Source organism: Tenrec ecaudatus, chromosome 7 (assembly GCF_050624435.1).
Source record: "Tenrec ecaudatus isolate mTenEca1 chromosome 7, mTenEca1.hap1, whole genome shotgun sequence".
Taxonomy (NCBI): Eukaryota; Metazoa; Chordata; class Mammalia; order Afrosoricida; family Tenrecidae; genus Tenrec; species Tenrec ecaudatus.
Window position 1 is genome coordinate 128713249 of NC_134536.1, and position 21764 is coordinate 128735012.

The window sequence follows — 21764 nt, forward strand, 5'->3', positions numbered from 1 at the left end:
AACCCTCCTGGGGCACCGTCCACTCCTGTGGCTCCCAAGACCCCAACCCGTGTCTCCTGCTGAGCTCGCCGCCGTCCTAAGCCTAAGATGCCTCCACGTGGGCGCCCACAGGCACCTCAAGACCATGGTGTCCCCCTTGTGTCCTCTCTCCAAAATGCTGGGTGATGGTACCTGCTCCCAGAGCCCCTCCTCCGCTCTACCCAAGTGCCTTAGCCTCTTTGACCTCTCTGAATTGGGCCCACCCTGCCACCACCCTGGTCCAGGCCACCAGGCCACTTCCCCTTGGGGCACTTTCCCACTTCTGGTCTGTGCACCCCTCCTCCACCACCCCGACCCCTGTCCATCTTCCACAGCGCAATCAGAGTGCACATTCACATAGCTGAGGTCATTGCATGGCGCCCAGCCAGAGGCCACCCCACCTGCAGGGCGAGCTCTGCTGCAGCTCAGCCCAGGCCTCTCGCCCGGTGCCCAGGCCCCATGGGCAGCCCCTCTCCAGGGCTTTGGCTGGTACCTGCAGGCCCTGTGGGTGCTGCCCTCCGGCCTGGGACTCCTTCCTCCCTCTCTGCTGCCTGACTAGCACTGGCCCCGTCGGAGTCTCCACTCTGAATCTGCAGCCTGGCCTGGCCCCCTAGCATGAGTTCGGCTCCTGGCACAGGGCTCCCTGGACTTCCCCCTGCTGGGTGGCTTGTCTGGAGCCCCGGCACTTGTGGGGACACTGCAGGCCCACCCACCAGGACTGGGGACAGGGTGGGGTACAAGCCCAGCCTTACCGGTCTCTGCGGGCCCGTGGGATCCGACTCTCTCCGTCGAGGGCGGGGTCCCGAGTGCAGGGGTGAGTGGGAAGGGCTGCCAGGAGTGGGGGGCTGTGATGTCTCCGACCGGCCATCGGCCTGGCTCAGCTGGGGCGGTGGGGGCTGGGGCGGGGCGTGCCGGGTGTCCTCCTCCGCCAGGGTCTGCATGCCCCTTGTCCGGGGCCGCACGGCCGGCTCGGGCCCTGGCCGCCTCCGCTCCTCACCCTCCTCGGGCAGTGGCCGCAGCTCCTCAGGCTCCTCATCCGTGGTGCCCGACGTGCTAGGCTCGGCCCCCGGGGGGAAGTCCTTGAGCTCCGTCTCCTTGTCGATGATGACCCACTCTTTGCTGTCGAAGTCCTCCTCCTCAGCCAGCGGCACCGAGCGGAAGGCATTGCTCAGAGCTTCCTGTTCCACAGAGGCTGACACGTCCATGCGGCCGCTGGCCTGCCGGTCAGCGTGGCCCGTGTCCACTGACAGCATCTGGGCTGGCTGTGAGGAGCAGGCCTGGCGGGAGGGCGAGCCGGGCAGATCCATCCTCGACCTGCAAAGCCAACCCACACCCATGTGGGGCTCAGGGTCCGCCACTCAGGGACCCCAAGCAGATAGCCAGGTAGAGCATGAGCCCCGAACCACCCCATGGGCCAGGCCCCGTCACCCCCTGGGTATGCCCGCCCCAGTCAAGACTTCGTTCATTCACTCATTCAACAAACTTGCATTGCCTGAGTCCTGTGCTCCAGGACAAGCATGCAGAAAGCAAACTCTGGTCCCTGAGCCCAAGGACCAGACCACGCCTGACCCATCCCCAAAGGCCCAGCTGTTCTAGAGCCACTCTATACCCTGGCCCCATCAGTGGCTCCCTCCCACTGCACCAGGGCAAGTGCCCAGCAGACCTGCCAATGGAGAATCTAGCCCCATCTCCCATCACCCTTCAGGCCTGCCTGGCTGGTTTCACCACCCAGCCTAAATGAGCTCTCACCCCAAGGTCAGTCTGAATTCCTTAGCCTGGCATTCCAGGCTCCCTGAGGCCTGCCTTGATACCCCCAGTCAGTCCCCCAAGAAGTCCCGGTGGCACAGTGGTTCAGCGCTCAGCTGTGAACCAGCAGGTCGGTGGTTCAAATCCTCCACCAGGAGCCTGACTCCTGCTCCTGAGATCACAGTTGGGAAACGCTGAGTCAGACGGACTCCAAGATCATGACTGTCAGAGCAGCTCCAATGTCACCTCTAGCCCGGAACTTCCCATCCCGGAAGTCCTCCTGGCACAGAACACACCCGCCTTGGACTGAGCTGTGAGGCTCACATGATGTGCTGGGTCCCTGAGGCTAGCCCAATGTGTGTGTGGCAGCAGGAGATGCTCCCTAAGTCGACACTGAACACCCTGGCCCAACGCCAGGGCGCCTGCCTGGAGAACCTCCCCGACTTAGCTTACCTGGGGGCAGGCTGCCTCCTGACATGTCTTCCCTCCAGAAGGGAGGGGCACAGATGAAAACCACCTGCGGGGTTTCATTTCCTCACCAAGCCCACGCGGGACCACCATATCTGACCCTCCCCACGGTTTTGGTGGATCTGTTCATAGCACTTCAAGAAGAACCCCTGCCCCTGGAGAGACCACCTCGAGCCTTGCATTGACCCTGGTGGGGCGGGTTGTGTGGGCCATGTAGGAGAGAGGGCGGGTGGGGTGGGGGCGGAAGAGCCGAGTTGCACGCGTATGAAGATGTCGCCAGCTGCCAGGTGCCCCGGGCCCAGCCAAACCTTGCTGCCCGGCCCCAGACCCTGAAGGACCTGGTGGCGCACTTGGGTCAAGCACTCAGGTGGTCATTAACCAAAAGGTGGGCTGTTCAAGGTTCCATGAAGACGCCCAGGCCAACATCCTTCTCTGCCCGGTTGGGTCACTGAGTGGAAATCAACTTGAGGGCAGTGGGTGTATGAGGCCTGGGAGCCCCTGAGTGGTGCAGAAGCTAGAGTTAGAGGTTCTAATCCACCCACGGCACCTTGAAGGGAACCTGGATACCTACCTCCAAGAAGCCCCGGGGGCGCAGGTCTACCCTGACCTGCACAACGGCAACTTGGTGGCTGCAGGTGTGGTATTGGGGGGAGGGGGGGTTGCAGTCTCTCCGCAGTGGCCCTGCTCCCCACCACCGCTGAACGAGGGTTTACTCGGGGTTACGTTAATTAGCTGATTACTCCCTACGGAGAGCGGCCATTCTCCACCAGCTCGCTCTCCCCACAGACCTGGGTGTACCGTGGCAGGAATGTGGCCTTCAGGTGTGAGGCCAGGTGACACTCTCCTTGTGAGGGTGCGGAGGGAAGAGGCTGGTTAAAGGGCCCCTGTTTGGGGCGCCTCCCAACCAACAGTGGCACTGTGCCCTGCCCTGGAGGCGGGGTACAACCTGGGGCAAAATCTGAGGTGGACCTCAGGAAGAACTCTGAAAGGGTTGGGGAAAGGACCACGGGGCTAGAGAAGGCCCAGCCTGCTGTGTGGCAAAGGACCCCCCTAGAGGATGTGACCCTCTCACTCAGGGGCCTGCCCCGCTTGCCCAGGCTCCCACTCCCACCAGCAGCTACAGAGGGGCTCTGCCTCTGCCTGCTCCCACCATCTCAGGTCACCCAGATGCCCTGCCCCCTCCTCCAAATAGCACCGCCCGGCTCCCCTGCCCTAAAGACACACCTCGGCCCACACTCACCACCCAGGTCCCCTCTTTCCTCAGGCCCCCTGGTGCCTCCTGCGCCTGGCCTGCCCCTCCTCCAGGTGCCCTGCCCCAAAGCTGAGGGGGACCAGCTCAGCTGCTCCAGAGACACCTGTCATTACTCTCTCTGCTGACTCACTGTGACCTCAGATGCCAGTCTACAACTGCCCGAGGGATTCTGAGAGGGTTACAGACTCGGAAAAAAGAAGTTCTTGAAGCATACCCCGAAGCCCACTCCCCTTCTGGACCTGAGGGCCCAATCTGCCTCCCCATGGCCTGCCACCCCCCACCCCCCACCCATGAGCTGGGTCTCTGAATTCCCCACTCTCAGGCCTTTTTATTGACCCCAACCCAAGTCTAACTCCCCAACTCCTTGAAGACTTGCCAGGCTCCCCGGACCTCGGGCTCCCATCTGACCTGCTGACGGGGCCTGGCCATGCCCACCTCCTCTCCAGCAGCTCCACCCGCCCGTCCGCCGTGGAGAGCCGCTCCGACTCCGGGCTGTTGACCCTCCGGTAGCGCAGAGAACGGACTGGGGTTGTTGGGGAGTCTGGGGGGGCACGCACTGGGGAGCTGGGGACCCCCACACCTCGGCTTTGCTCCTCCTCCATCACGCAGGGGCTCTGCAGTAGGAGGGGGGGGGCACCATGAGCTGAGGCTGACAAGGCGAGGGCCCAGATTTCCTTGGGGAGGGTCCTGAGGAGGGCTTGAGGAGGGCCAGGCCAGACTGGTGACAGGGACCAGTGAGCAAGCAGAGGCCCCTAGCTGGGGCTTGGGCTGGGGCTGGGCTGGGCTGGGGCTGGGGCTGGGGCTGGGGCTGGGGCTGGGACTGGGGCTAGGGTTGGGCTAGGGCTGGGTATGGGGCTTGACTGGGGCAGGGCTGGGGTAGGGCTGGACTGGGCTGGGGCAGGGCTGGGGTAGTACTGGGCTGGGACTGGGACTGGGGCTGGGGCTGGACTGGGCTGGGGCAGGGCTGGGGCTAGGGCTAGGGCTTGGGTTGGAGCTGGGGCTGGGCTGGGACTGGGGCTGGGCTGGAGTAGGGCTGGACTGGGGCTGGGATTGGAATGGGCTGGGACTGGGGCTCTGCTGGGTGGGACTGTGCTGGGGTAGGGCTGGATTGGGGCTGGGCTGGAGTAGGGCTGGACTGGGGCTGGGACTGGAATGGGCTGGGCTGGGCTGGGCTGGGCTGGGACTGGGACTGGGGCTGGGCTGGGACTGGGACTGGGACTGGGACTGGGACTGGGACTGGGGCTGGGGCTGGGCTGGGACTGGTGCTGGGGCTGGGCTGGGCAGGGCTGGGACTAGGACAAAGACAGGGCTGGGGCTGGAGCTCCCTTCCCGGCTGCAGTTACTTTGCCGATGTTGATGCGGAGCTTGTTGCGGTTGACATCCGTCTCTTCCCAGACCTCGGCCTCGGGCCCCCCAGGGTGGGGTGTCAGGTGCTGGCCTGGGACCAGCCCCTCGGGGGGCCGCCCCGGCAGGACAGGGGGTGCGTTCTCCTGGTCGCTCAGGTGCTCGCCCTGAAGCACATCCTCTGTGTTCTCCCGGAGCAGGTCGCCAGGCACAGGCGTCACATTGACCACCCTGCGGAGGCCAGAGCAGGAGGCACGGCTGGCAGGGCACCCTCTCTCCCTAAGCCCCACTCCCTGCAGCACACCCCTGAAGGCCCTCTCCCACTCAGTAGCAGGGTCCAGAGGAAGCCCAGCCCAGCAGGGTGTCCCCAGCCTGAGACCAGACCAGCCACTGGTGAGCTGGAGGCCAAGAGGAGATGTGACTGCCTGGGGTGGGGTGGGGGGTGTCATCCTCAGCTCTATTTACATGGAGACCCTGCCACTGCCAGGGGTCTACTGGCCTCCACGCCTGGCTCTCAATCAAAGGCACACTGGCACTTCTTGGGCACATCCTTACAGGAATGGCATCAGACATGTACTGTCCAGAGTGGACACAACCCCAGCGTCTATTGATGGATGACACGATTCAGCAAACATGACCCACCCACGTCACGCGAGGGGATGCTCTAGTTGCTGCTGGGTGCTGAGTCATAGCAACGCCAGGTGGCGGAACAGGCCAGGCCAGGGGGGCTTCCACAAGGATCCCTGGGGGCGGAGTAGGTACACAAGGGGCTGCTCGCTCCAAGGTCAGCAGTTGGAAACCACCAGCCGCTCCCCAGGAGCAGATGGAGGCTTTCCCCTCCCATAAAGAGCGATGGTCTGGAAACCCTTGGGGCAGCTCTGCCCTGTCCCAACAGGGAGCAGTCGGAATCGACTCTTGGGCAGCGAGTTTGGTTTTGCGGGTTCCCAAGTCTGCACATCTCCACAGATTCATCCCCCTCGCGTGGTGTCGTCTGTGGGTCCAAGCTGCCAACCTGTCCGATTTGTAAATGTCGTGGTGGCAAAAGCACAAGTGCTTCACAAAGCCCATGGGCAAATGGAATGAAGACAGGACGGGACTGGTTTTTCCATGAGCTACTGGAGTCCCCTCATGTCTGGTTATATATTATGTTTGTCTGGTTATATATTATGTTTCACATCACAAACCAAAAACAAATGGAAAGGGGGCATCACTTACAGGGATCTACATAGAACCTCCTCCCTGGGGAACAGACAACAGAAAAGTGGGTGAACAGAGACATCGGACAGTGTAGGATATGACAAAATAATAATTTATAAATTATCAAGGGTTCATGAGGGAAGGGGGAGCAGGGAGGGAGGGGGGAAAATGAGGAGCTGATGCCAGGGGCTTAAGTGCAGAGCAAATGTTTTGAGAATGTTGAAGGCAACGAATGTACAAATGTGCATTACATCATTGATGCATGTATGGATTGTGATAAGAGTTGTATGAGCCCCTAATAAAATGATTTTTTTAATCACGGTGGGGGTAATGCTGAGAAGTCCTGTTGGGTCCCCTTCCTTCCTCCCTAATGGGTCCTCCTGGAGCCCTACCTGCTTCTGTCCCTGGCTTGCTCCTGGGGCTGGGGAGGGAGCCCCTTCTCACTCTGCCCAACACTGGGCCTCCTCTGTAGCTTGCAGATATAGAGGTGACCCATAAAAGCACCCTGATTTAAATGAGTGTCCTCTGTGGGCAGGGACCGTGGCCTCGCTCTTTCTCTCAGAAGCCCACGGTGCCTGGCAGATAAATACAGCCAGGGGGCTGGTTGCGCTCACTAACCCACAGGGCATGGGGCTCGGGGCTACCTGCGCGGCTACCAAACTCTGCAAACAAGGACACCCGCTCTGACCCCAGATGGAAAGTGGCAGAACTTCCTGAAGTCCTGGAGCCTGACTGCTGACCAAGCAGAGGAGACATGCGCGGCCAGGCCATCCAGGGAGGGAGAGGAGCAGAGGGATGGCCGCCCAGGGACAGGCTCACCCAAACATGGCTGCCGTCTGACGCGTGTTCTGCTGGGGCGGGGTGGAGGTGCTGGTGGACAGCAGGGTGTCGGTGCCTGCCTTTTCCCAGTCAAAGGCCTCGTTCTCTGCGATGCCCCGCTCCTTCATGCTGTTCTCAAACACCGACATGATCAACTGCGGGAGCGGGAGGGGCGGGGGACAGAACAGTGACCCCGGGGCTAGCCAGGAGGAAAGGGCAGTTGCCACAATTGCAAGGCAAAGAGGGGGCTTTGGGGGGCAGGGGTGGGCCTGGGGGGCATTGGGAGGAGAGGGGCACATTGATTTTAAGTGTCGACCGGCACCCCGATATGCAAACAAGCATCCAAAGGGATCAGCCCCACTGAGATCTGGCCCCTGGCTCCGACAGACATCAGCAGCCTGGGCTCAGCCCAGCACCGGCAGCCCTGGACCACTAGGCAGCCTCCTTCCTCTGTCCCTAACCAAAATGCCTTGCCACCCATTGGCACCTCCTTGAAGCCCTCCTGGCTCCCCCAGTCCCGGAGCCGGGGCTCCTAGCTCTGTACCACTGACTCTGCCAGTGGTGCGATTAGCTGCCTGTCTGCCAACCTGCCTCTCTGGCAGCCTGCATGGGGCCAGCATGGTGTGAAAGATGGGGCGTGGCCACCTCCTGCCTGAGGGCCCCATGCGGCCCTGAGGCCTCCAGGCAGGTACTGGCTCTGGGCAGCACGCAGGGCAGGGATTCTCTGGGGACAGGGCCCTCAGTGTGCGGGCCTACTGTGTGCTTGCAAGCCCTGTCGCAACGTGCAGGCCTGGGCCAGACACACAGCAGCAGGGCCGTGGCAGAACATTGCTGAAGGCCCCGCCCTCCAGTGGCAGGCAGTGGGTTCCCCAGGGATAGGGTGGTGGCGTCTTAGAAAGAACACTGATCTTGGCGTCAGAAGACCAGTACCTGAGCCCTGCCCTGCTCCTAACCATGATACGGGGCCTCACTGTCCTCATCTGTGAAATGGGGTGGTCATCCCCCTGGGGCCACCGGCAGAGTTCCAGTGGGGAGTACTTGAAAGGGCTTGGCCTTATTAATTGTTAAGTGCCGGAATAATAAGCAACACACTCCTCGTCCTAAAAGCTTCTTGTTGAGCTCCGGTGAGCTGACAGCTGGACAGCGCCGCCTCGGGCTGGCCTCCCATGGTGGTGGCCACTGTGGAGGGGAGGGTCTGAGGCAGCTGCGTGGGCGAGCTGGCCGGGTGCAGGGCCTGGGCTGGATGGGAGCGGGTGTGCTACAGGGTGGTGTCCTGGCAGGGCTGGCAGGTGCCCACCTGGTAATCAGGCTTGGTGAAGTAGTCGAGGCTGGCAATGTGGTCCAGGAAGAGGTGGAACTCAGAGGGCATGTGCTTCAGCAGCATCCGGTGCTCGTACTTCTCCTTGATCATACCCACCTGCTCCTGGAGGACGGCAGGCCAGGGAGATGGCGCCCCTGCCCAGCCCCCAGCCCCCTCCTCCCGCCTCACTGCCCACGCCTCACCTTGTCCTTGATCTTCCTCCAGGGCAGCTGGCCCACTGCAAACTCCACCAGCATGTAGAAGAGGGACCACAAGTCGTCATGGCGACCCATCTCCTGGGGGCCGAAGGAGGGGGTCACCCATAGCACTGGGCTCCTGGCCAGGGAGGCCTCTGGGCAGAACTGGGGTCTCCTTGAAGCTTTGTCTCCGTCCCCAACCCCCTAACCACACAGGACCTCACGGTCACAATGCCCCACAGTCGGGATGGAAAGGGAGAGTAGGGGAGTCAGGGTTCAGCCCCCCGCCCTGCCCCTGACCTGTGCTCCTGCCCCAATGCCCCTCAGGCGGGTGTCCGGCACTCACCCGGTTCTTGTGGGCATTGACTGAGGCATAGCGGACCGTCCCCCGAAATCCAGCCACATTCCGAGGCTGCAGGAGAAAGAATACCAGGAGATTTCCCTGCACTCCCAGTCCCCAGCGCCCTGGCCCCAGCCGACTCCCAGGCCCACTCCCCAAGCCGGCATGTCCCTGGAACTGCCCCCAGTAGCTGGCTGGCTCTCCTCCCTCCTGGTCTCCTCCCTCCCCTCACCACTCCCACTGCTGCTTCTGAGAATGAGCACAAAGCAGGCTGAGGCACTCACCCAGAGCCTGGGAGACAGGGTGGGGGGGGTGGGGGGACTAAGCAGGGGCCCCAGAGCTGGCGCTCATGCTGATGAACACAAATCCAGGGTGTAGGAAAAGGGAGGTGTCTGTGATGGGTCTCCTAGTTGGTGGCTGGGTTGGGGAAATCATCCTCTGTCCTGAGAGCCCTGGTCATGGAGGCCCATGGTGCGTGAGGGCGGTACTCACGGGCCGGACGTCCCCCGTGGTGTTGGTGTACTGCCGGGCCAGTCCAAAGTCTAGCATGTAGCACTTCCTGTAGGTGGAGGGCAGCCTGCCCATGGCAAAGTTTGACTGAGGAAGACAGCAGCGGTGAGCCCCGGAGCACCCACCGCCCAGGCTACCTGGGGACAGGGCTCCCCACCCCGCGGGAGGCACACAGGACAGAGCATCAGTGTCCGCACTGGGCCAAGGCTGCGGTTCCTTCCTCGGAGGGCAGGTGGGATTCTCCTCTGTTTACGGCTGGCGCGCTGAGGGCCAAAGGGCTCCGTGGGCTTCTCCGAGGTCACCAAGCTAGTGATGGCCAACCGGGACTGGAGCCCAGGCGCCTCCAGCTCTACACCCTTGGGACCCCTCAGAGGGCAGCGTAGGTCAGTGGGCACCTCCAGCCCTAAGATACCCGGAGGGAGCGGGGAATGGTGACCTTTCTGTGTGACCCTGGGCACATCCCCTAACCTTGCCAGGTCCTAGAGCGCATTCTTGTAAAGAGCCAAGATTCAAGTCCCCACACATGGCTGGGGTTCCTTAGGGCCCTGTTTCCCCCTCTCCCTCCATGCCTTCATGGCTCTGCTCAGGGGTCAAGGACACAGTCAGGTCAGGGGGGCAGGAGGAGGATGAGAGGAGGACAGAGGAGAGACCATGGGTACAGCCAGAAGGACCTGGAGGGGGAGGGGTGCGCTCAGATCCTGGGAGGTGGAGGGGAGGAGTAGGTCGGGGGCAGAAGGAGGTAAAAGAGACTTCACTGCTCAGAGAGGAGAGCCCCGGGAGAGAGAGGCCAGAGGAGGACGTGGTTTGGGGCTGGGCGGGGCCTCACCGGCTTGATGTCCCGGTGCAGGAAACCCACAGAGTGGATTGCCTCGATGGACTCCAGGATCTGCTTGCCCAGCCGCAGCGTGGTGCTCAGCGTGAAGGTGCCTCGGGGCTGGCTGCGGCGCAGGTCGGCCAGGTTCCGGCCCTGGGAGGGGAGACAGGCCTACCTCGGTGGCTTGCCCAACCACCACCTCACCCACCACCACCTCCACCAGTAACTCCACCTCCACACCATCACCTCTACCCACCATCACCTCCACCACCTCCACCATCACCTCCACCACCTCCACCACTATCACCACCTTCACCACCACCTCCACCTCTACCACCTCAACCTACCACCCTCTCCACCCACCACCACCAACAACCACTACCACCTCCACCCCCACTACCACCTCCACCACTGGAACATTCTACCCACAGCCTGCCCCCAAGGTGGAACTCCTCTCCCTCAGGCCAGAAACCCTACTGCCCTTCCCTTCTCCACCCAGGAGCCGCATCCAGACTCGGGCAGGGAAGTTGGACCACCGGACTCACCTGCAGCTGCATCACAACGTAGTTGAACTTCTCATTCCTTCCACAGCCAATGAACCTGCACACGTGGTCTTTCCCTGAGGAGACAGACAAGGACCTCCCAACTCCAAGTGCTACCAACCCTGAGGATCTAGGTCTTGTCTCCAAGGTTAGCCCCACGGCCAGCAACCCCATCACTACCCTATGCCCATGTCTTAAACTTTGACTGCTCCGTGTCCTAACATCATGGCCCATCCCATCTGTACCCTTGACTCTTCTGGAGGTGTGGGTTCATCCCCTCATCATTGCCTCCACCACCCTCCATCCTCCACCACCCTCCAACCTCCACCACTGTCCATCCTCCACCACCCTCCAACCTCCACCACTGTCCATCCTCCACCACCCTCCATCCTCTATCACCCTCCATCCTCCACCACCCTCCATCCTCCATCACTCTCCATCCTCCACCACACTCCATCCTCCACCACCCTCCATCCTCCACCACCCTCCATCCTCCACCACACTCCATCCTCCATCACACTCCATCCTCTATCACCCTCCATCCTCCACCACCCTCCAACCTCCACCACTGTCCATCCTCCACCACCCTCCAACCTACACCACTGTCCATCCTCCACCACCCTCCAACCTACACCACTGTCCATCCTCCACTACCCTCCAACCTACACCACTGTCCATCCTCCACCACCCTCCAACCTCCACCACCCTCCAACCTACACCACTGTCCATCCTCCACCACCCTCCAACCTCCACCACCCTCCAACCTACACCACTGTCCATCTTCCACCACCCTCCACCCTCCATCACTCTCCATCCTCCACCACACTCCATCCTCCACCACCATCCATACTCCATCACTCTCCATCCTCCATCACTCTCCATCCTCCACCACACTCCATCCTCCACCATTCTCCATCCTCCACCACATTCCATCTTCCAACATCCTCCATCCTCCACCACCCTCCATCCTCCACCACCCTCCATCCTCCATCCAACTCCATCCTCCATCACTCTCCATCCTCCACGACCCTCCATCCTCTACCACCCTCCATCCTCCACCCCACCTGAGGCTCCCACCCGCACCTTGTAACTTTTTGAGCACGGCCACCTCCATCTTTAGGACTTGCTTGGGCTGCTGGGCGGATTCCACCTTGAGGGCCACGTTCTCTCTGGTCAGGAGGTCCATGGCCTCGTAGATCTCACCAAAGCCCCCGCCCCCGATCTTCTTCAGCTACAGAGATTGGAGTGGGGGGGACAGGGACCCTGCTGAACACCTCCACACAGCCCCATGCTGGGTCTCCGCTGCCTTCCTTGATGGGGGCAGCAAAGATTTCTGAAGGGGAGGACCCAAGACTCCCTCTGCTGTCCCCCTGCCTCCTCTCCCAATGCCCAGACAGACAGCGCAGGCGGGGGGGGGGTGTAGGTTTCCCTGGGAGCAAACACCCCACCCATACCCATACACACACACACACACACACACACACACAGGGCCAGCAAGCAGAGTGGCCATCGAGAGAGGACCTGAGGCCCATCCCTGGGATTGGCATGGTTCTAAGGAGATGGCTGCCCTTGCACTGCCCCACATCTGCACACCCCACTTCTGAGGAAAGCCAATGCCCCAGGACACCCCAGGCTCAGAACAGATCTCCAGGGCCGCAAGCTTGCCCTGAGGTGTTGGCAGTCCCCAGAAAGATGTCATCAGCGGGAGAGCAGATGCTCACGCCAATCCAGGCCCGTGGTCAGGGCGCTGCAGCAGCACGGTGGGGAGCTATGGGCCCAGCTGCTAAGCCCCAGAAGCCCAGCCTGCTGGGTACCCTCAAGAGGGAGGAAAGGGGGGTTGGGGCTGGGCCGTGGGAGGGGGGTAAACAATACCACTTTGTGCTCACAAACTCCTGAGAACCACCCCTCCGCACCCCATGCCTATGGGGAAGAAGGGAGACACAGGGGCATCAAGGTCCTGGACCTGTCCCGAGCCTGGCACCCTGACTCCAGGAACAAGTGTGTGACAGTCAGCATAGGCCCCAGAGCCCTGTGCCCACCCCAGTGGCCACAGCCCAATGCAACACCGGGCCAGTGCCAAGGCACCTCACTCCGACAGCAGTGAGGCCCTGTGCGGGGGTTGGGGGTGGGGAGCTGGCTGGGTGGAAAGACAGACAGAAAAGTGAGCTGGGCTGAGGAAGGTGGAGCGGGCTGTAGGGCCCGACATCGGGCCCAAAACTCCTAGCAGGTGCCTGGCACTGTAACCAAAAAGCAGCCGTGCTCCCGGGGTTTCCATGGATCTTTGGAAGTCACCGCTAGGGACCAGCCTGGCACTACCTGGCAATGAGCCCCAAACTAACCATGGCCCTGGAGTGGATTCTGGCCCTAGCAACCCTATGGGATGAAGCAGGACTGTCCTTTTGGGTCTCTAAGGCGAAGATGGCTGATGGGTCGAACTGCCCACCTTGTGGTCAGCCGTGGAGCACTGGAACTGCGAAGCCTCCGGAGCTCCCTCCCGGCAACTCCAACAAAAAGAAATAAGACAAGACAGAAACGCACGCCATCCAGTTGATGCCAGTCCTAGCGACCCTACAGGACAGGGGAGCACTGTCCCCTGTGGGTTTCTGGGGCACAGTGCTTCCAGGGATCCCAATTTCTGGGGACTCCGTGAGCCAAATCAACATCACTGCCAGCGAATCAGTTCTGACTCACGGCAATGGCCCCTGAGGGCTTCTGAGACTGTAGCTCTTTGTGGGAGCAGGGCAGAGCGGCTGGTGGTTTCAAACTGCCAACCGTATGGTTCACAGCCCAATGCTTGACCGCCATGCCAGCAGGGCTTCTGGTTCTGGAAGCTCGCTGGTGCATCACAAATCCCTACAGAGGGAAGACTCAGCAGAGGGGAAGAGAGACAGGAGGGCAGGGAGGCAGATCACCCAGAGGTGGGGGAGGGGGGGCGGGAGCATTGATGCGCTGACAGGACCAGGTCTTCAGTAGTACCCCATGCATGAGGAAGAGGAGGGAGGACTGATATGTGGGAATATTGAGGAGAACTGAGGGGTGAGGTGTGGAGGGCCAGCCCTGGGTGTACAGAGGGAAGATTTGGGGGGGGGGGGGCGCAGGCATGGCTGCACAAAGCTGAGTGAGTGATGAGGCCATTAAACACCATCTCGAGTCATTGGTCTAGGGCAGCGGTTCTCTACCTTCCTCAGGCCACAACCCTTTCATACAGTTCCTCATGTGGTGGTGACCCCCCAAGCATACCATTATTTTCATTGCTACTTCATCACTGTCATTTTGCTACTGTTATTAATTGGGTAACCCCTGTGAAAGGGTCGTTTGACCCCCAAAGGGGTTGTGACCCACAGGTTGAGAACCGCTGGTCTAGGGGCTCTTGGAGGGTGGAGGTGCTCTGGCAGTGATGGGGGAGCGGGCAGCAGGGACTGAGTCTGAGTTGAGGTCCTTGAGTCGGAGAGAGAGACACACAGCTCCAAGCTTCCTCACCCAAGGAGCCTGCCCTCCTGAGTGACCTCCCCCTTGGAGTCCCTTCCCATGTCCTCAGGGCGTCTTGTTGGGCAGTCACGGCTGGCCTTGCTGGACCCCTACATCTCTGCATCTGCCCCTCCACATGCATCCACACACGTCTAAATTCTAACCCAGACCCAAGGCTATCGAGTGGACACCATGCCAACTCAGAGCGGCTCTGAGGGCAGGGTAGAACTGCCCCTGTGTGTTTCCAGGGCTGGAACAACCCGCTACGGGAGCAGAAAGACACCTCTTTGTCCCAAGGGGCAGAGGGTGCTTTTGAACTGCTGACCTTGTGGTTAGCAGTCCAACGCATAGACCAGGACGCCACCAGGGCTCCCAGTACACAGCTAATGGTGGTTGGGGTTTGGGAAGGGAGGAAGAAAGGGCAGGACAGCGCTGGAGTTCTCAGAAGCCCCTCCAGGAAGAACCCAAAGCATGGGGGTCAGCAGGAGACAGGAAGGGGAGGGCAGGGGTTGAAACCACTGTGCCCCAGAAGGAGGGAGCGGGTAGAAGTCCCTTTCTACTTGAGATAAAACTCCCAGCCAGACGGTTGGAAGAATTTCAAACCAGGAGAGTGCAGACTTGGAGCTTAAGGGCCTCTGTGACCTGCGTTCCCCTGGGGGACTTGAAACACAAGGGAGCTTCTAGCATCTTCTCTATGATTCCACTGCGGTGTGTGAGCATGCCGGAGAGCATGCAGCGGCTGCAACTGCCACCAGGGCTCGCCCGTCCCCCAGATCCACAAAGGCCATCTCAGGTCATCCCACAGGCTCCCAGCCACCCGAGAGGCAGGCTGTCGTCTGCCTCCCCATTTGCACACAAGGCAAACTGAGGCCCTGGGGTGGGGGGAGTCTGCAGCTCCTTGGGTGGGCCACAGTGCTTGCTCCTATCAGGTGCTGCAGAGTCGGAGCCCAGCGTTTCGAAGGGGAAATCGCTCCACAGTTTGGAGCTGCACTCTGTCATCCAGGCTTTCCCTCTGCAGGCCTCCCTCGGAGGGGGTTCAACTCCCCTGCTCTTCAGTGTAGCCCCTGACTGCTAACTCCTTGCGACAGGTGGCCAAACCCCTGACCCAGTTCTGAAGCCCCATCTTAGCCGCCAGGTTACAGAAACTGCCCAGCAGGGCAAGATTGAAGGCGTGAATCGCACCCTTGCAGACTAGGCTCTTAAAAAAAAAAAATCATTCTTAAGAGACCAAAGAGATGACAGGGACTGAGAGCCGATGGAAGTGAGAAGTTGTGGGGGTCGGGGGGGGGGGTGAGACAAAGTGAGCGGGAGTGGAAATCACAACTGGGAGCGAAACAATGCGAACGTGGACACAAACCAGGGACTGTCACCAGGGTGTACACACTGCCAGGCGCCTGGGGACCTGTGCTTCCACCAAATCCACAGTGAAATGTGACAACCAAGATGCTAGCTACTGTCCTTCACTCGCTTGCTGGAGGGCTCTGGGCAACTCAGACACGATGACGCTGTCTCCCCCCCCCCCCCGAAACACCCCCAGGGGGCCCTGGGGGATTGCTCTACACCAGGGGATTCTCAGCCTCCTTTGGGGTTCCAACCACCCTTTCACAAGGGTCACCCGATTCATAACAGGAGCAAAACGACAGTGATGAAGGAGCGATGAAAATAATTTCATGGTTGGGGGGTCACCACCACATGAGGAACTGTATGAAAGGGTCACGACATGAGGAAGGTTGAGAACTTTTCATTTTCCAACGGAGACCACTTCCCCTTCTTTAGTGTCCACCTGCCCTGGCCCACTCCTCACTGGGCCCCACAGCCAGGGAAGACTCTCACATACTTTTGGGGAGTCTATGCAGCCTAAGAAAATGTTCTAATTTCTCTTAAAATCAGAGGGAGAATGTGAATGTTTAGGTTCCAGACTGTTTTATGATGCGATGCTACCATGTTCACCTTAACACCAATGTAGTCACAAAGTGTCATTCTCTTAGGGCTCATTTATCCAGGGACGACTCACAAAAGTCAAAATGTGGCCCAGGCACAGGCCCCTCTCTACCAGGCCCCGCATCTCCTCTCCTACGTGGCTCATGACCCCCTCCCTCCCCTACAGCAGGACTTCCAGAAAACCAACTGGCAGGGGTCCAGGTAAAGGAACTTCTGGTGCCCCTCGGCCAGCTCTAGGGGCCCTGGGGGGTCTCAAACTCTGTGAGTCTCCATGTTTCTTCTAGAACAGGAAGGGAGTTGAACTAGAATTGGAAGCTATGACCCTTTCTGCTCCATGGTCCCAAATCTTGGGTGGGCTAAGTCTTGGGAGCCCGAGTGACTTTGCGTTGAGCACACTTGGTTCCACCTCCTGTCTGTGGGAAGCTAGACAAGCTAATCTCCATGGCCCGGCCAGCACACCTGTGAGATGGGAATGCTGATCATAGCATCTCCTTTCCAGGTGGCCAACACACAGCAGGTTAGGCATTTTTCACGGTGCCCAGCAACAATAAGTGCTCAAAACACACATGTCTTTATTATTATGAGCTCGTTGATATTTCAACTCAGAAATACCCCTCAGAAAGAACAAATGGTGCTTTACAAAAATCCCCCCCTCAGGCCACTGCACCCCATTTTCTCCTGGGCAGTGTGCTCTTGGCTCCTGAGCTCGGCATCACGCTTCTGTCCCATCCCCCAGTGAGGGGTGACAGCTGGAACCCCATCCTCCAGGGAGGGGTGGAAGTGCTGTGGGGGAGGAGGGGAGGAGAGGTGGTCAGCTGACCTGACAGCTGGCTTAGTGACAACACCCTACCCACCATTTCCCTCTCTCAAAAAAATGGAAAGTTCTGACTCAAACTTCTCCGCATGCCACCATTCGCTCTCCTCTTCTGTACAAATGTCCCTCTGCCTCCCATCCCCCAGGGACAGAGAACTTGTGTGACTTGACAGGTCTGGGAGGAACACCTCTCTTCGCCAGACCCTCCTTCCGTGACTGCCCTAGCTTCCCCTCCCTCATTGCTGTCCTGGATCCCCTCTCAGGAGACCCTTCCTCTGGCACTGAGAGAGCCTCTTCCCTCACCTCTCATGCCCCCCCTTTAGTCCTCCAAGGGCCTTCAAGCCCCCCTCCCCACCCCCAGACAGCTCTGAAAAGCTGCCCCTTTTGCCCCTTTCCCTGAGTCTCTAGGGGACTTGCACAGCGGGTGGCCGTTGCTATGGAGACCCGCCTGCCTGCACCCTGGTCCCACCCTCCTCTCCAACCCTGCACCTCTTGTGAGCGGAACCTCCCCACACAGAAAAGCTGCATTCTAATGAGGGGAAAGAGGAGCTGATACCAAGGGCTCAAATAGAAAGAAAATGTTTAGAAAAGGATGACGGCAACAAAGGCACAATTGTGCTGGACACGATGGGTGTGTGGAATGTTGTCAGAGCTGTAAGAACCCCCAATAAAATTATCAAAAAGAAAGCTGCGTCCCAGCGAACACACACGTCTGAACCCCGCAGTTCCTCCACTCTTCTGCCTGTTCCCAGCCCCTGTGACGACCCACAAGTTCACACCCTAGTTTCCCACACGCTGCCCCTCAACCCTCTAAAGCGCCCAAGATCATCCTCTCCCCCACCCCCACCCCGTGCCCCAAGAGAACAGAGAGCTCTTAAGGAAAAAGGAAGGTTGGGGCGAGGGCTGATTTAAAGTCGGCTCTCTCCCCCGAACATTACCTTTCCCTTTAACCCTCACAAACCCCCAACCCCTTCCACCCAGTTCTAGCCTCCACCTCACCCCCACCGCCCGTAAAGCTGGGACTACAATTCCCAGCAGGCCGAGTAGCCTGAAGTCCTGGGCTGAGGAGCAAGGCACGCCGGGAGATGGAGTCTCGGCGTGTTGCACCTGCCGCAGGAACCAGCGGTGGGAGGAGGCTGGACGGGGAAGATGGAGTGCGGATGCGGTGGGAGCAGCCTGCAGGGATTCTCCGCCCCCCTCCCACCCCCAAACCCAAGCCTTTCTGTCCTCTGCGGAAGCAGAGGGACACACGCCCGTCCCCTGCCCTTCTCCAAGGTCTGGGAGAGAAAGCGCCCCCTCCCCCTACCTTCTCCCTCCCCCAGCCCTGCAGCTCCTGCAGCTCCTGCCCGGACACCGAACCCAGAGTTGTTCCCGGTTGGGCCCGACCCACCTGACCCTCGGGGAAAGGGCCGGGAGAGGGCGGGGCTGACGAGAGGGCACAACTGTCCACACGTGTAGGCAAAATGACTGGTCCGCACGCGGCATGCAAATGAGCTCAGGGGCCCCTCCCTCCTAAGGTCAGGGCGCTGGAAGGGCACCTGTTTGGTTTGGTTTTTTAACCTGGAGAGGTTCTGTCTTACCCACGCCCCCCTCGGTCCCCCGGAGTCACTCACTCACCACCTTCCAGCGGTCCTTGACCACGTAGTTGGCCGGCAGGATGTCGGCCTGCTCCCCTCCCCCACTCATGTTGGTTTCGTCCTTAAGAGCGGCCGCTAGGCACTGCATCCGCCAGCCGGAGGGAGGGGTGTCCGCAGGGCCTGCCCTGGGGGGGCCATCTACCTGAGGGAGTTTGGGGGGACTGTGAGTGGGGGGGGGTCGGCCTAGCGTTCTGGTTCTCCTTGCAGATATGGAAGAGGAGGGGTTCCCTGGACATGAATCTCCACTTGACCCTGAAAGCATCCTTCCCCAGTCAGGGTTGTGGCTCTGGGGCTGGTGGTGGGGGGTGGTCACAATATGTAAATGCCCGGGGTCAGGGCGAGGATAGAAATGTCTCAGCGGGAAGGAAGATACAGGGCACACTTGGGGGAAGTGTCCACCGGAGAGACAAAAATGCTCCTTAGTGGAGGGCGGCTATCCAAGGGGGTGGACCTGGACTGGGGCCCACTGGTGTAGGGGGACCCCAGCCAAGGGCCAGCTGGAGCGACGGACCACCCCTCCCCCCCAGTCACTCTAACCACCCACATTTTTCCGGGGCCACAAAATTCGCCTGCAGCTGTGGCCTTTCAAAAGTGGAGACCAGCTGACCAGGTGGCCCAGATGGAGAGCCACATCGGAGTGACAGAGGCCCATCAACACCCATGGGAGATGGAGCAGGGTGAGCGGGCACCCGCCTCCAGGCACACACTGTCCTCTGTGGAGAGCCGAACCCTGACATGGCCACACCTGGGGAAGCCAGGAAAGGGGTGTGAACGGGTTTCAGAGGGAGGACAGCCCCAGGGGCACTACAGGGACAGAGTCCAGGCTGAGTTAGAGGGCAGGGGACCCAGGAGAGCAAGCAAGGCAAGAAGGGTGCTGGGAAGTCAGTCCAGGCAGGGGGCGCTGATCAGCATCCCTTGTTGGTTTTGCTGAGAGCTGCGGGGAGGAACACAGCTCAAGTCCCGTTAGGAGTTAGGATGGGGTTAGGATGGGTGGAGGGTAGCTAGAGGGTGACTGGAGGGAATCAGAGGGTCTGTGCCTATATACACATGAGGGCGCACATGTCTCTGAATGTCTTTCCGGGTGTCTGAACGTCTACCTAAGTGTCTGCGTCTTGATACTTAGTTTTTCCTTTGTGTCTGTGTTTGTGTGTGTGTGTGTGCGTGCGTGTGATCATGTTTATGCCTATTGGGTCTGTTTGTGCCTCTGGGTGTGCTTGTGTGTGTGAGTGTGGTGAGCAGATGAGGTCTTGAAGAGATGACTTTTTGACCTCCCCTGACCCCGTATAGGATTTGTAACTGGGATCTCTCCCTCCTCTCTTGCCAACCCCACTTTTAGGTTGTGCACAGCTCTGCCCCCAAAATGACTCTGGGGAGTCACAGAGGGAAGTTACTCAGGATGGGGAGGGGGTGACGAGAGCCCTGAGGTGTGTACGATGTGTGTGCGTGTGTGTAGGAGGTGTGTGTCCCCAAACCTGTCTTCTTTGGCATGGACTCAGAGAAGGTAAGACTAGGGAAACCACCTTCAACACATCATGGGGCATGTGGGGGACTTGCAGGGTAGGGATCTTCTTAGGAGAGGGACTCTCCACCTTTTCTCTTTCTTTAAGGGGCCCTGCTGAGCTGTGTGCCCCTCAGTCACACAACCGCTTCAGAGCACGGGGTTCTGGGGGCATCCCATTGACCTCTTCCCTCCTGCCCAAGAGGGGTCTGGGACACCTGGAATCCAGAGAGCAATGAAGACGACAGGATGAGGAGGGGCTGGGATGGGGGCAGAGTTCTGGAATAAAGCTGGAGAGGACTGGACCCATGAGGGACAAGGCTGAAGAAGCCACTTAATTAGCTGTGGGTGGGGTGTGGTGGGGTAAGGGGAGGTTCTGTTCTAGGCAGTCTAGAGTGACCCCGGGTGAGCCTGTGATGGTGAACTATATAGGCCAAGGGGGGAGATTCTGGTTCTGTTCCCGTTTTAAAGGGAGAGAGGCAAAGGGAGAAGGAACAGGTGAAAGAGGAGAGTAGAGGACAGAGGATGAGAGAGAGAGCCACCTTCCTTCCCGCCGGCACAGCCATGTTTCTTCCTCCCTGCCTCAGAGGACAAGGCCCACTTAGCGGAGAGGAGCTGGAAGACACCATCGCTAGGAACACCGGGCTGCCCTCTTGGCCCCCTGGGCATGTGGAGGCATGGGTGGGGAGAGAGGGGACTTGCAGCATTGTAAGAGTGTGGGGCCAGTGCAGTCTGCGAGAGAGAGGAGCAGGCAGGCAGAGAAAGACCTATATCTAAGTCTGAGGAGCTCATGTGGATGCAGGTGAACCTAGCTGTCCGTGTGTCCGACGGTGCAAGTGTGTGAGCCAGGTGTGCTGTGAGCCTGGGAGAGAAGGAGTGGGGACAGGAACCCGTGGGAGACCATGGGAACAGGTGAAAAGGGGCACAGGGGGGAATGGGATAGAGGAGGGGTGATGGTCCCAGGAGGGGGCTGGGCGCGCTGGAGACAGGTGAGAGCGACTGAGGCGCTCCTAGGGAGCTTTGAGTGGGCGAGGGAGTGGGCCAGGAGCCCAACAGGACCAAGGACAGGGCGCCTGGCATGACTTGTCAGCGGCGCAGGAGGATGCGGGGAAGGCAGAGGGGCAGGGGCCAGGGGGCAGGGAGCGGCCGATCCCCGCGGGAGGGCAGGCTGCGCGCGTGGGGACGTGTGCGGGGGGCAGGGAGCCGCTCCAGGCCTGCGCTGCGGCCCAGCCCGGGTAGGCCGGCGTCCCGGCTCGGGCGGCGACTGCGGGGGGAGCTGCGCCGGAGGCGAGCCAGGCCCGAGGCCCTGAGCGGGCGCGCGAGCCCCCGGCCAGGAGTCCGGTCCCCGCCCGGCCCGGCCGCGCCCGGCCCCATCCCGCCCCGCCCGCCTCACCTGCTCTGTGCCCGCTGCGGCTGCGGCTGCGGCGGCAGCGGCTCGGGGCGGCGCATCCCCCGGGGCGGGGCGGGGGCGGGGGCGGCTCAGTGCGGCGCGGGGCGGTCCGCTCCTTCCGGCGGCGGCGACGGCGGCGGCCTCCCCACCGGGACCATCCCGGCCCGGCCCGGCCCGGCCCCGATCCTCCTCGGGCGACGGCGGCGGCGGCGGCGGCGGCGGCAGAGCGGGGAGCTGCCCACAATGCACTGCGCCGCCAGCATCAGCACCAGCCCTGACATCACCGCCCCACCGCCGGGCTCTGATATCACCGCCCCTTCTCTGACATCACACTCCACCTTGCCCCTCTCTCACCGGGGATGGCCCTACCAGCCTTGGGACTTTCTCTGAGATGGTTCCGTCTAGGTTCTCAGGTTCTCCTCATTGCCATTCGCCTAATCCCATCTCCCCCGCAGGGCCCCATCCCCTT

General features: G+C 60.7%; 1 protein-coding gene across 1 annotated transcript in view; it reads right to left on the reverse strand.

The window, feature by feature from the left end:
* TTBK1 (tau tubulin kinase 1) overlaps positions 1–21512 on the reverse strand; it is a 42595-nt gene extending 21083 nt beyond the window's left edge. Inside the window, exons 1-13 of the mRNA XM_075555059.1 lie at positions 21299–21512; positions 18388–18549; positions 11631–11778; positions 10551–10624; positions 10018–10158; positions 9174–9278; positions 8688–8753; positions 8348–8440; positions 8142–8267; positions 6845–6999; positions 4828–5059; positions 3920–4098; positions 771–1332 (exon numbers count right to left, since the gene is read on the reverse strand). Coding sequence (XP_075411174.1) covers positions 771–1332; positions 3920–4098; positions 4828–5059; positions 6845–6999; positions 8142–8267; positions 8348–8440; positions 8688–8753; positions 9174–9278; positions 10018–10158; positions 10551–10624; positions 11631–11778; positions 18388–18495 — 1989 coding nt within the window. The 5' untranslated portion in view covers positions 18496–18549; positions 21299–21512. The remainder of the gene's footprint in view (positions 1–770; positions 1333–3919; positions 4099–4827; positions 5060–6844; positions 7000–8141; positions 8268–8347; positions 8441–8687; positions 8754–9173; positions 9279–10017; positions 10159–10550; positions 10625–11630; positions 11779–18387; positions 18550–21298) is intronic.
* Positions 21513–21764: the final 252 nt, after the last annotated feature.